This window comes from Chaetodon auriga, chromosome 5, assembly GCF_051107435.1.
Source record: "Chaetodon auriga isolate fChaAug3 chromosome 5, fChaAug3.hap1, whole genome shotgun sequence".
Lineage (NCBI taxonomy): Eukaryota > Metazoa > Chordata > Actinopteri > Chaetodontiformes > Chaetodontidae > Chaetodon > Chaetodon auriga.
This window is the reverse complement of record NC_135078.1, coordinates 24,326,509-24,341,368: the sequence shown is the minus strand read 5'-3', so window position 1 is coordinate 24,341,368 and position 14,860 is coordinate 24,326,509. Positions and strand designations below refer to the sequence as shown.

At 43.3% G+C, this 14,860-nt stretch overlaps 1 protein-coding gene across 4 annotated transcripts in view; it reads right to left on the bottom strand.

Moving 5' to 3' along the window:
• mctp1a (multiple C2 domains, transmembrane 1a) overlaps positions 1-14,860 on the bottom strand; it is a 130,790-nt gene that overhangs the window by 35,579 nt on the left and 80,351 nt on the right. For all 4 annotated transcript variants that reach the window (XM_076730173.1, XM_076730171.1, XM_076730172.1 and 1 more), the window contains 5 exons: positions 14,159-14,261; positions 13,464-13,565; positions 12,859-12,933; positions 10,378-10,497; positions 2,291-2,407 (listed from right to left, as the gene is read on the bottom strand). In XM_076730173.1, coding sequence (XP_076586288.1) covers positions 2,291-2,407; positions 10,378-10,497; positions 12,859-12,933; positions 13,464-13,565; positions 14,159-14,261 — 517 coding nt within the window. The remainder of the gene's footprint in view (positions 1-2,290; positions 2,408-10,377; positions 10,498-12,858; positions 12,934-13,463; positions 13,566-14,158; positions 14,262-14,860) is intronic.

The following is a 14,860-nucleotide window of genomic DNA, read 5'->3' as shown; positions in this document are numbered from 1 at the left end:
CCCACAGACACACACGTGACTTATCTCTGTATTTTCCCACACACATAGTAGTACCATGCAAACACACACACGGAGTGACTCTTACATGCAAATGTATGTGTGTGCACGAGCCGTAGTTCTGTACTTTGGATGTGCCTGAATCATAACCTTGGAATAAAAGAACATACCAGACAACATCAGAGGGCAGAACGACACCATCATAACACACACAGTATTCAGTATTCATGTATCTTGCACACACCTGCACCTTCACTTATGCTACATATAAGCTACTGCTGTCATATTCTCTTGCACTGCATATTTTCCTCTGACTATCTCAGCCCTGAAATTCTCTGCCTGCGCTCCAGTAGCCAATACCAACACTGACACTCCAATCCACACATATCAAGAGTGTCTATCTGTAAGAACACACAACGCACTCACTTAAAGCCACTGGTGATTAAAGAGCGGAGACATTTAACTAAGAGAAGGTCAGATATGAAACTTTGCAACAGTGCCCTCATGGCTAAAAAGCATTCCTGCTCATCCCGGCGATCTGTTCAGCCCAGTGTCCCAAGCAGATAAGTCCTTTCAAACACCCTCAAAGCACAGTCTGAAGAACTGGGCAAAAAATCCAAAGGACTAGCTGCAAGACGAGCGACAAGGAAGTAAAGCGAAGTGAAAAAGTAAACTTTTACTTAATCAAAGCTGCAGTGTTGCAATGCCACGAAGACTGTGTCAGATGAAATTACAAGATCCTGAGCATGTACAGTAATGAGTGTCCATACAGTGTCTCCTCTTGTCTCCGAGCTGAGGGACAACTTAGTAGAACTGAGCAGAACAGCACTGTCGTACTAAAAGGCACTTGCCATACGAGTATCAACAGTATCAACATGTCTTGATGTTCCAACCAATTCCTGAGGTACTTGAGACACAATAGTCCCTTTCAAGGAGGAGAGAAAAGCAATTCTGCATGAAGTAGGAGTTATATGTGCTTACTCGTATGTGAAGTGAGTGGCACATTACGAGAATATGTAACCTTTGTTGCCTCATTTTAATTAGGTAGTGCATGGGAAAAGAATATCATTAGGTCTGGATAAATACAAGCAGCAGGTGGGGGGACAAATCATCATGCCGGGTTTTGTCTTCGAGGCATGGGGGATTTTTTTTTTGTCAAGCAATGTCGCCATCTACAGGCGAAGAAAAATATCCTGCAAGTTAAGTCTGTCATTCACAAATTAAGTGTTTTATTTTGTCTACTTGTAATTGCAAACCTTTAATTCTGACTTAACTGACTACAACCACTTCAAATACCCTAAATTTCAGTATGTATTGTAATGTATGTGTGGTTTACCATCTTACTCATAGACTTTGGCAGATTTTATGGTCAACTTCTTAGATTGACAAATATGAGACTTACGAGTAATAAAGCCAAACTCTGATGACTTTCCAAATAAATCTGCTGTAAGGTCCGCACAGTTCACATCTAATTTCATTTCCATGTGTAATATTTCAGTGATACACAGCAATGAGATTTAATGACTAATGAGTGAATTTAACATTTCTTCCAAATGTAATCTAACCCAAAGAATCCTTATGAAGAGATAAATATACACATATAGAAGGTGAGAGACTGCAAGAAAATCTGACGTCTGTTAACTGGTTATTTCCAACTGAGTCTTGGAAAAAAGGCACTTATTAAAATTAATCACTTCATTGTTCACGCTCACTCCATAGTCCGGCTCGCTCTCTCGTTTTCACTCTCTACTCTCCAAATGTGCCTGGCCATGATTAAAACATGTCTGTTTCTCCATGACATTGCTTTGACATCATTTAATTGGTATAAGAGATAAAAATAAATGAATTAAATAAATATACTACCAGGTAAGTGGCGTAACGTAGCTCAAGGTGACAGCCTATTATTTCTCCCTTTTCTTTGCCTCAAAGGAGGCAAAGTGAGAAATGTGAGATTGCGCTGAAAATGCAGCTCCTCAAGGGGAAGATGGATTTTTTATTTTTTTTTATTCTAAAAAATTCAGCAGAGAGATTTTTTTAAATTAAAATCCAATTTTGCTCAAAGTTTATGACTCCTGTTTAATCAAAAGGTTTATTCTAAATGAGTTTGTGTAACACTCATCCTGTTGTTTCTTTAAAGATGTTGTTTTCTCGCTCATCTGTATATCCGACGTATCGCTCGTCACATTTTTCACAGCACAAATGAAATGAACGTGCTTAACGTTGTAAATGAAAAGAGAGCGTGACGAGTTTTAACCCCGCATCGCGTGCGCAAAGAAGCGATGAGGTTACTCACCACATCTTGCCTGGTATCCTTCCCCGATGCGATGAGGATGTAGTTCCAGGCCAAAGGCAGCAGCAGAGCCAGAGGAATCATATAGAGTTCAAAGTTCCAAACGACAATGACAAAAAGCTGCAGGGAGAGAGAAAAAGACAAAACCGTCAGCTAAAGAAAAGTGAGAACAGTGTGTGCCAAGAATGTATACATTCAAGACCCCACGCTGACCCTCATGAGGCAGACTCCTGAGAACGTACGCCGACCATATGTGCGATTGGAAACGACATGCGTTCAAACACATTCATATGCAGAATCATAACCACCACAGAACAAAGCGGAAAAATAAGACCGGATTACAACAAAGGTACAGGCCTGCCGCCGGTGAGCCTTAGTTCAACAGCCTGACCCTTAAGGCTTTCTGGGCCTTTGGCTGAGGAGGAGCACGGTGAGGAGGATGAGTAGGAGCCGTCAGGGCTGCTTCCCTCCTTGCCAATCATCCCAGAGGCTGAGGTCATGTACCGTTTTCAGTCGCAGCACGTCAAAGCTGACCCTTCCATACTCAACCCCAAACCCCAGCATCTGACCTCACACACCCAACAGCCCGAGTCCCTAACCCTGTCACTCCAAGCCCCAATACCCTCTCTCCTACCCCAAAAGACCCCCATGCCCCATCTCTAACCTTCTCTGCACCCATCTGCCAAAACCATAACCCCTATACCTCCCCTCTCATCACCAAACAAGAAAAGTACCATCTGAAAATTAACCTTTCCTAAAACCGTGCATTCTGGTTCTGGCAGGGCTCTTTAGCCTCTGACAACAGATTACTGCGGCGGATGAGAGAAGATATACGTGGGAAAGCAAAATTGCTAATGATGGAAGCTGGTTACTTTGTGGTGCCATTGTGTCAAGTGTGTTGTTTGAAAAAGTTTAGCCGGAAGAAATGGGACATCTCGTGGGAATAAAACCTCTCAGAAACAAATCGAAGGAAATAACAATTTTTTACAATATCGTGTTTAAGTAAACAGATTTTTCATGATCGATAAGACCTCAGCAGCAATTATAACAAACGCTGGAAATGCAAACCATGCCTAATACTTAATCTTTTCGAGCAAAACATATTTATCAAATTGAAGTAGAAGAAAGCCATTATTTCAAATATGAGCAAAGACGATTTGAAATTAATTACTCCCTGTAAGGAAATGCATCCATGTTTAACAATCAGTGTTGATGGGAAACTTTAAGAGTGCTGAAATTGAGACTATTACTGTATAAAGCAGATTTATTGGTCTGTGTACCAATTATGATCCATCCTGTGTGGCTGAACAACATCAACAAGCAAGAGAAAGCTTAATAATCAACAATCAAACTGTTTCATTTCTGTGTGTGTGTGTGTGTGTGTGTGTGTGTGTGTGTGTGTGTGGAGAAGGAGTTAGAGAGAGCGAGCAGACTGAAAATAAAGCTCTTCATTGTGTTGACAGTCTAAGGTTAATGTGAATATGAGGTTCAACAGCCCCTCCAGAGTGTGTACGCAGGTCTGCTGTTACTGTAGCGGAGCCAGTCGGACACTAAACCGCACACACACACACACACCACACACCACACACACACACTCGTACACTGTGCCGTCGGTATTTTATCTTTCTTTCACGCGCACATAGAAACACATGCATCTGAATTATCAATGCAAACAACTCTTCGCAATAACAACACAATTTAACAATTACATTTCCTCAACTTTTCCACTTCTCGGTAACAAAAGTTTGAAAGGCTCACATCCGAAGTTTGGAGTGTGGCGATGACTTCATGTAAAATTAACTGACAGACACTGAGTATACGAAGCAGAAAGAGATATAAATTAAACATTAGAAATGTCCAGTGCATTTGCATAATGCTCACAGCAAATTTTCTTTTTCAAATAAACCTGAATGGCCTTGGTGCAACAACCAAATCTCCCAAAAGGATCGGAGTCTTCCTCTGTCTCTCTCAGGCTCAACTTCACTTTCTCACATACAAAGAGTCTTTCTCTGATACAGCTGTGTAGGAGAAGTGGAAAGAAACTATTCAATAATTCATATTTGTATACTAATAAGCAACACAACCATTTCCCTTCATACATCATAAAAATCTGTTAGGACTGTGTAAACTCAGCAACAGACACCCACATGCAGACAAACACAACATGTTCATACACACACACACACACACACACACACACACACACACACACGTTTTCTCTACAAAATGTAACCATCCTAAAATTATCCATCTCCCTACAAATTATTATCATTTTCCAATCTGTATGATGTGTTACATAGATAAACACTGGAGCGATCTCAGACTAAACAATGTGCAATAGAGGTGCAGAAACATCTTCAGTCAAACAAACAAAGGAGCTCACTTGTTTTAAACCTATTCTGGTCCGGGCTATAAATAACTGCTCACTTACAAACATCTTCATCAGACACACACAGCGCTCCTTTCAAACACTCGCTATAAATATACTGTACAGCAGGCATACGTTGTACTGTAAAGATACTTAGCGCCTGGTTCTCCAATCGCTTATGGTACCATTATCACACAACAGACAAATTAATTGCTCCTCGCTGTCCTGATGTTTATATGAAACCTTAAAACCGCCTTTTATGTTTTGGTTTTTTTGAATCTTGCTTTCTTCTCCATTTGCCTGAGGTTGTATAACCTGTTGTCCCCCTTCATTCCTCCTCCATTTGGTTATAGTAGCTGAGGGCGAAGTTTTGACTGGCAGCTAGAGGAACCAGACACCCGGGCTCAGCAGTGGCCAGCCCTGCCCCGTCTCCATGGCCCCCGGCTCGGTAATAGGGGCCCTGCAGTGCCTGGACCTTTCCACCAGGACTGGGCGATCACAGCCACCCCCCATTGCTTGCTACACCAGATAGCAGGCTCTTCGCCTGGGGAAGAGGGAGTGGGAAGGAGCCTGCTGTGGATGTCAGTGACCAGAGACAGGCGGAGGGGAAAAAAAAAAAAAACCCAACGATGAAAACATGCTGGATCGAAAGGGGAAAAAAGAGGAGGAAAAAGCCAAATGAATCTCCAGATGTAGTCTATGGGAATAATTTGTAGATGACTCTGTGTGGTCAGAGACAGATTATGTCGTGGTCGGCGACGGTTCATAGTGAATATCTGAACACACACACAGAGGGAAGCTCACCACGCTCCACTCTGGCTTTTCTGCTTAATGCTGCCGAATTCTTACCTGTGTGGTAACGTAAAAATATTCCTATAAACACAGCCAGCGTGTTTGTCTCTCTGTATATTTAATTCTATATTATTCAAAATATGCAAACTGTAATTTACTCTTAAGAATATGTAAATAAATGTGTAACTTCTATCTGCTATAAAAGCAAAAATGAGAGATGTGTTCTCCTCTTTTTCCTCAACATACTGCTGTTATTATCTGAACCACTAAAGAAAAGTGATCAGTACCCATTTTAGAGTTAGTTTACTTTATTTCTCCTATGGTGGAATTTTGATTTTGCCACCAAAACTAATTACTTTTTCCAATAAATCTATTTTGTTAGCCAACTTAATCATCATTTCTTTTAAAATCATTTGTGCTTCAACAAGTCTTTGGTGACATAAACTGAAAAAAACAACTATTCACTTGTCAGAAAGCAACGTTAAATGATATTTTCCACCGTCAAATCAGCTAAAACATTTCAAATATGGTTAAAGACTACATTTGAACTGGGCAAACTTCACATCTAAGCAGAAGCTGAAATTCAAATGAGATCTATAATTAAAATAGACAATCGCAAGCATGAACAAAGTAAAACCATGGCAGAGTAATTTGTTATATTTTGGCTAAAATATCAATACACAAAATCAGTAAACTAAATTATTTTGACAAGTCTTTGCAGTTGGATTTAATTACAGTTATAATCTTTGATGCTTTCTCTTAATATCAAGAAATCCCCACAACACAAGCAGATATGTTAAAAATGTTAACAAAACAGACAAGTCAAAATGATTTATTCAAGCGCTCGGTGTGGCACGTTCAGAGTTGTATCTTGCATTATTTGTTTCAAAACACAATCCGTGTCCTTACGGCTCTGAGCCGCGGCACTGTGGGAGGGTAATATTCAGTACTTTGGCTTACATTAACCACACACCAGGCTAACTTTCCCCCTGCTCTGTCTCAGTGGAGTGAAACTGAAGTTTGGATTTCAGAGTTCCCCTTTATCTCTCTTACATCAATTTCCATGCTGGCACTAAGTGTTGCCAGATAGCAACTAGAAAGTCCTGTTAAGTTCGAGGGAACGCGGGAGGGAGGGAGACTGTGTCCTGTTTGTGACCGGACCTAACCAGCATTCAGTGGTGCTAGACTGCCCCCTGCTGTACTCCTGCGGAATAGAGATCTACAGCACAATTAATAACGTTCATCCAGTAAAAAAAAACAGCCTGAATGACTAAACCCGATGTGTCAACGCCAGTCATTTTGAAATAACATGGAAAATTAAAATAAAGCATCCACCATTTTACGGCCACAGTGCTGCAACTGCACACTGGTACCTATTAGAAGTAAGATGCTGTATCCCCACTTCTCAACAAAAGGCTTCACACATTTTCTGTTAAGTCTCAATCTCTGGTGATTAAACTCTGACTTGGTATTCTCTGTTAGTCATGCCACTATATTTCAACTATCATTCATTTTGCAAATCAGGAGAGCAGTAAAATGTGAAAGTATATCTTTCAAAGCTGTCCCTTGCTGTGGGCAAAGACGAACTCCCGACTTTAAAACTTTTAAAAGTTAGACAGGTTCTCTGAAGAGGAGTCAAAGGAGCAATTTAAAGAGACCTGGAGTGGTGTGTACCACTGACTGCTGTGGTGTCTCTGCACTGTGTGAGTGTGTGTGTATCAAACTGCCAGCCAGGCATGTGCAAAAACACACACACACACACACACACACACACACACACACACACACACACACACACACACACCAATAGTTGCTTCTGTACCTGTCTTTGCTTTTTTTCCCTTTTTTTATTTCAGCAGGGTGAATTTTTATCTAAATGCAAAGCAGGTGATAGGTGCTCCAGTTTCCTCTAGAAGTAGCTCCCTTGTCTGGGCTCTCTTCCTGATAAGAGTCCTACTTTGCCTGACATAAAAGAGCCCGGTATCATTTCCCCTGCCTCCCCAACAACCCCCAGCTCGCTGCCCTCGCCCTTCCCCGAGCTTCACAAAGCTGCCTCTATTTGCTCCCAATTCAGGGCCCAATTGCAGATAAAGTTACAGCAAATTTGTTTGGAGGAAGAGCTGCTGAGGCCTGCGGTCCCTGGGGCAATAACAGCCTTGTCTTGCAGGGGCCGTGGGGAGAGCTGGCAGCAGCAGGAGAACAGAACCCAACACCGCTCAGCCCCACAATGGCCTGAACTCTCCGGGAGGGAAAGCAAAGGAAGAGGAGGGGAGGGAGAGATAAAGAGGAACAGGGATGGATGGATTGATAGAAGGGAGAGACACTCAGCTTGCAGGTGTGGAGAGAGGAAGCAGGCGCTTAACCCCAAGACAGCGAGACAGAGACACTGAGACCCACCCACACACACACACACACACACACACACACATGCACACACATGCACACACACACACACACACACACACACACACACACACACAGACACCACCCATCATGCAGGACAGGAGGTAACTCCAGTCCCGTCCATTGTGCCAACGCCTCAGGCAAAGCTGCCACGGTGGCTGATTCACTGTTGGGATGGGTGGGTGACAGCAGTGTGGGTGTGAGAGAGAGAGAGGGAGAGAGAGAGAGAGAGAGAGAGAAAGGCTGCATGTGAGACTATGTGATATCTCCCTTTCTCTCACATACACACAAAACACACACAACATACACACTAATCACAGCTGGCACTAATGGGCGACGTGTACATGCGGCTGGCACTGCAGAACTGGGCAGAAGGAGTGTAAGGGACCATGAAGAATATTTTGAGCGGTTTTATGGAGGAAATGTTGTGAAGTGACACAGTATGACAACTGCATTTTGATGTACTATTGCAGTCACAAAATCCCACAAATACATGAACACACTTAAATCCCCCCCCTCGGGCTTACTTAGCAGTTAAGAAGCGCACACATTTGTAAGTTTAGAGGTTGAATTGCCCACAACTCCACCTCTGTAGCTGCAGCCGTGTTGGAAAGTTAAGTGTAACATCTGTCTAGAAAGACAGCCAGACAGAAACACACGTGCACATGTGAACAGACACACATGCCCATAATCACACACAGCCGCACACCTTCATGAACACACCACCTTGGCCAGATGGCCCCCCATAAAAACCCACTTAAAGAGATGAGCGAAGTGATTAAGAGGCCTCTCAAAGTGAGGGAGAAATGAGAGAGGGATGAAGAAATGGAAGGGAAAGGAGGGAGGGAGTACCTGTGTAGAGCAGAGGCCCTAAATACTCTGATGCTTTTAGCTAAGTGCATACTCCTACGATAACAGACTCCCAAAAGAGCGAGAGAGGAGGGGCGGAGAGGAAAAGCACAATGACACCTAAATTTCAGACTTTCTATAAACTATAAAACGCTACGTCCTTGGCCTAGATACATCCTTTATCGTCATCTGAATACTTTAAATTTAAGTGAGTACAATGAGAATATGAATAGTCGGCACTGTTACTCAGAAACGGATGTACTATATGCTGTGTTTTCAAAGAGGGTGAAGAGCTATACAAAGTAAGCGTGCATGCATGTGTGTGCTGACGTGGAGGTGGCGCCATCCAAGGCTGCATCCTCCAATCTCTATTCACCATGTAGATTGGCAATTCTGAAGTGACCTTGTTTTCTGTGAATTCCTTGACATCTTTTTTTTGTCTGACATTTTCATTTATTTCTAAAAGATAAGACACGAGGGCTTGCGGGCCCGGTTCAGCCTTACATGAGAGGAAATGCAAACACACGCGGCAGGCTCGCACATGAGCGCGCTCACACACACACAGAGGGAAAATGTTAACTGATCAATACGATGTCTCTTCTGACCCATGTCTTGTGATGACACCGTGACCCGCTGTAAAAACACACACACGTGCAGCCTCTGCAGAGATGAAACTGGTGTCAGACGGCCAAATGCAGCTAATGTCTAATGTCTGCTGCGGAGACACTTAGTGCCCCATGGTAAAGGGCTGGGGCGGGGCGGGTCCACCTGTCCTGTACCTACTTAAGTCAGGACACTAAACCAGACAGGATTAAATGCCTGCTCTGTCATCTTCAGGGTAGGAACCTCCATGCAGCCACTCACCGCCCTGCAGAATGTCTTTTACTGATAGCTCTGCTGTCCAATTACACTTCACCCTTTAATACCAGACACAGATGACAGGAGGGAGGGAGAGAGAGAGGATGAAGAGGAGAGAAAGAAGCTGCCATTTCCACTGTCTGCAGGAACAGCTTGTCACACTTCAATACATTGTAGCTGCATTTTCTAAGTATCTGGATGTCTGAAGGCATTGCTTAAAATAGTGTTTCAAGCTGCAACACCAACTCTCCACTCATTCCCAGCCACCGAGTGTCAAACTGTCCTGATATGTGCAGTATATATACCATGTGTGCTTGTTCATTTAATACAAAGCCAGAAAAAGGATTTATCGAGACTGCTGTATCAAGATATTGGAGTGTGTGAGAAACAGTGTGTAGTGGGGTTTACACTGTGGTAACGTACTTAACTGTGCTTGAGACATCAACAATCTCTCATGTTAGAGTGTGCAATTACCAGTGAAGGATCCATACTTTGTTAGCAGATATGGTCCTACAGCCTCTGTGAACGCGTTGCTCTTCTGCTGCATGTGTGCAGATTTTGACTGGCATACAAAGTGTAATCAGGAAAATGTATGACTATTGATAATCAATATGTTTGGAATAGTATTGATTCATCAGTGTGAGTGGGTTCATTCAACTTCGTTCAAAAAATGTGATTCATTTTTTATACAACAAAAAACAAGGTGAACAGATCACCCTAAAAAGATGTAGTTTCAGTAGATCATGCTGGTAAATGTGCAAGTGTGTACATGATAGGCCACAATTTATGGTACTGCATATGTAAGTGTACCTGTACATACCACAAAAGCACAGATGCTCCTCTGAGGAGAGTCCCATTCGAAGCAGCTGTTGATGTAGCAGCCTGTGTTGATCAGGAACATGATGCAGCGCCTAACTCTGTTGAAGTTGCGCAGCAGCAGCTGAAACGAAGACAAAGACAAAAAACAAGTTAAAGTTTAAAACAAGCGAACGCTTAAGGTCAGAAACGTGCTGTAGCTAAGAACACAGCACGGTGTTACGCACATGGTAAACAATCCCGGCTCTAAAGAAAGTGGGATGCTGTGCAAAACATAAATAAAGCAGAATGGTTTTTGTAAATATCTGCTTATTGTGAATCTGATGCAGCAACATGTTTCAAACAGGTTGGGACAGGAGCAACTAAAGACTGGGAAAGATGTGGGACGCTCCAAAAACGCCTGTTTGGAACATTCCACAGGTAAACAGGTTGATTGGTAACAGGTCATGATTGGGTATGAAAGGGGCATCCTGGAAAGGCTCAGTCGTTCACCACTTTGTGAACACATGATTGCATGATGGATTACAGCCCAACTCTGATGGAGACACTTGTGAGGACGTGCTGTTAAAGAGGTCAATTTCCTTCATGTTTAGTTAAGAATTCAGCACGATTTTCCAAAGCAAACGTGCCGCATCATATAATTGTCTCCTTAGTTAACATGAAACCGCACAGTGTCTCATTCTGCTGTCACTTTGGAAAGTTAACTGGAGCATTAAGTTTTACAACTTGAGATTTACGGCTTTAACCTCACTTTGGCTTCAATATTACAACATCACAGCGCTGAGGACACCGTGAGGACATTAGTGTGTTTTCCATCTTTAGATAGCTATATATGGATGTGGATCAGTGTTCTGTATAGGACAAATGGCCACTTTAAATGTGACAAGCTGACTCACAATGTTTCTTTAAGTCTACTCTCAGTGATAAAGTTAAGTACAATCATAACAATTTCCAGCACAGTCCCTAGATTCTTCTCCCTGAGGGTTCTCCGTGCATTTGGCCAGATATGAGAGAACTGGCTAACTGCTGTCCCCCCCCCCCCGGGCTGCCAACCATTCAGGGAATAGCATAACAGCAGCGCAGAACGCCAACCACCCAATCAGGTCACCACCAGGAGAAAGAGCTCTCAAAGGACGCACTGTCTCTGCAGATCGCTGTTCAAAAAATTCTAGGCCATTATTTTACTCTTAGGAAATTGTGTGTGTTTGAATGTGCGTATGTCATGGCTATACAGCATGTGTTCGCAGCACTACAGTAAAGTCTATTGTCTGAATGTATGCGTGTTTCCGGGTGGATTTGCATGCGGTTCGGGGTGGCTTGGCTGCTTTGATGCCAGATGAGAGGAGGATTCCTCGTTCTCTATGTATAATTATGTGAAGCTTTTCGTTGCCAAACCGAGAATGAGTGTATGGTGTCCTGCTGGGGACACATAGACCCCGAGGACAGCAAGACTGTGAATCATCCATTTCCACGTTCCTCAGCACATGCATTTGATGTACATGCTGTAGTCATTATTACCATTACTGCCTTGATAAGAATATTTAATTTTTCATGAATTATTTCAAAGAGAGCCTTGAGTTATTCCTTAAAAACATTTAGAAAAGTGGTGAAGTCATTTATTCAGTCAAATGTCATAATTACAATTAAATGGTTTGTTTGGCAGCTTATGTGGTTTTTTTTTTTTTCCTTTTCTTTCGAGTGTGTGTGTGTCTGCACACTAAGCAGCACGCAACAGCAGGGGAGCTGCTACCACACAAAAGAGCCCTCACGGGGCAATCCCTCCAAAGCAGCTAGTGACATCATCATTGCGAGACGCTGACATGGGTCATCTCTGTGAGTCAGAGGTGAAATGGAGATGAAAAAAGGATTCTGCACTTGGGAGAAAAGCGCGGAGAGGGTCGAGACAGAGAGCAACGGAGAAGGCAGAAAGAGTGAGGAAAGAAGGGAATAGATGGAGGGCTGACAAAAGGGTGGTATGGGAGCTGGTGTGTGCGTGCTGCGCTGGGCAGGGCTGTGCTCGGCTGTGCACGGCGCAGCATTGACTGCTCAGCCCAAACGGTCACTCATATGACATGTCTGATGTGGGCCAGCCCCTACTATTCAGCCCTTTGTGGTGCCGCCACACTGAGCGGCGTGACAATGAAGTGCAAAGCAGCAGTGGCAAAGAGGGCCAACTATAAGGATGGCCAATCTACTTATGCACCCCAGAGCTGACAGCTTGACATTTCTATTCACCACTCAGAGTGGATGTGAGGGGGGTGGGGGGGGGGGTGAGAAAAGGGAGAGAGGAGGGAAGGAAAAAAAAAAAAAAACGAAATGCTGTTTTTCCTTCAATCATCCTGTTGTATCTTGCCCACACAGTTGTTGTGGTTTACAAGGTGCCACTCTGCAGGCTTGTTGGTTTCGCTTAAGACAGTGAAGCAGCGGTGGACACAGATAAAACTGAGGCGGAGCGGTAGAAGATAAGTGTTGGCTGCTGATGTACCTGTTTGGACACTCTGGGCTCCTCCTCGATATACTTCTGCTCAATGGGAATCAACGTCCTGAGACCAGCCTTCACCTGGAGGAGGGAGTGAACACACACAGCGTCACAAACGGCGAACGGTGAGAGTGAAATGACACTAATTCCAAATGATACAGATAAACAAAATGACAGATGATGACAGTAAATTAGATTTAGACTATTTTGGAGGATATTCGAACACACTGTGTACTGTATAACATAGCAGCACATGTGTAGAGCGTGCCCCATGTCAGAGGCTAGAGAGAGCGGGGGAGAAAGCTGTAAGATGGCCGCTATAGGACACACACAGTGATGGTGAATGGGCGAACAAAGGCTGTTGAGAGGGAGTCTTCGATAATTAAAGCCAAAACGAGGACGAGGGACAAGGGACGAGGGATGAGATGGAAGCGAGGGAGGGAGGGGGGGGACAAACAGAATAAAGACAACAGCAGCGTGGGGAAGGTGGTGGTGGTGGTGCTGCTGCTGGAGAGAACAAGAGAGGGATGGAGAGGGAGGATAATGGGGGTGGGGGGCAAAATAAAAAAAAAAAACAGGGAGGAGAATCAAAAAAGCAAAGAAAGACTTACAGCATTAAAAATCACGTCTATTTCGAGAAAGATGACCCCTTTTGTTGGCCCTGTCAGCTCCTTGCTTTTCAAGGCGTAGGCTTTGCGTTCTCCATTTTGGATCTGTGGGAGAGGGACATGACAGGCGTCTGTCTGGCAATACCCGGCTGAATCGGCTCCCCGGGCCACCTTTGAACCCCAGCTGCTGGCGCTGACAGGGAACCCAAAACAACTGTGGCAACTCTGACAAGTACCTGTTCATTACCCACTGCAGCTCGGCTCTGTCAAACAGAAATTAACTATCCTGGGGAATCACACTGTACAGCAGAGCACAGACATATTAGACACACAGCTCTTTCACGGGCTATCTATATTTTTTCAAATGTAAGCGATGCTCGTCTTTCCTTTTTCTCTAAATCACATCGTTCCATCTTTCGATCAGTGTCATTTTCATATCATCTCTCATCCCCTCACTTTCTTTCTTCTCACCTATCAATCTCTCCTTTTTTCTCAGCCTCTCTTCCATTTTTCCTCCTTCCTGTCATCTCTTTCTCTTTGTGAAATAATAACAGTCTCATCTGTGTAGCTGCAAAAATAACCTCTGCTTTTTATATCTTCCACTGCGTGTTTTCATTCTTTCCGCTCCTCTATGTTCTCTCTCTTATCCCCAAAGGAAAAGAAAAAGAAACACACACAGAAATCTGCCTTTGACTCACATTTAGTAAAGGAATCGCCACTTTCCCCAGGAAGTCTGCGCTTCTGTCTCGGTCCTCGTCGTAAACAGTGACCTCGAGGACCGAGTGGATGTCCTTCACGTTACTGGACCACACACAAAGACAAAACCGTTGACATACACGCTGACATACGGACTCCAAGCTGAAACAGTGTGAAAGCTGTGACATCTCGCAGCTTCTTTAAATATTAAAGACACACAGAAAACAGTTTAAATGCGAAATGCCATACGAGGCATAACAAAAGCCTTATATTTGAATACCCTGTACCGCATTTACATAAATGTTTAAAAATCCCCATTAACATGCTTTATGTGATATTGCACTACATTACTGCATGAGTTAAGGAGAACTAAAGTGTGAAGCTCAGACGTGTCATCTTTTGAAACTAGGCTAGCAAGAAGATCGCTGATGTTATGTATAGAAAGGAGGCTACGAGAAAGATGTGAGAGCACTCAAAGAAAGACTAAATTAATCCGTCCCATCACTGGGAATTGATAAATTTGTACTCCTGAATGAAACTGTATCATATGTAAAGGAAATTATGTAGAGTTAGAGCTACATTAACATTTAAGTATAGCTTCGGTGTGACTGTATATTTGAAAAAATATATTTTTTGAGGAAGGAAAAATGTGATCACGCGTCTTTTTTGTCTTCCCGGATGTCTTTGTAGGAATGCAACCCTTT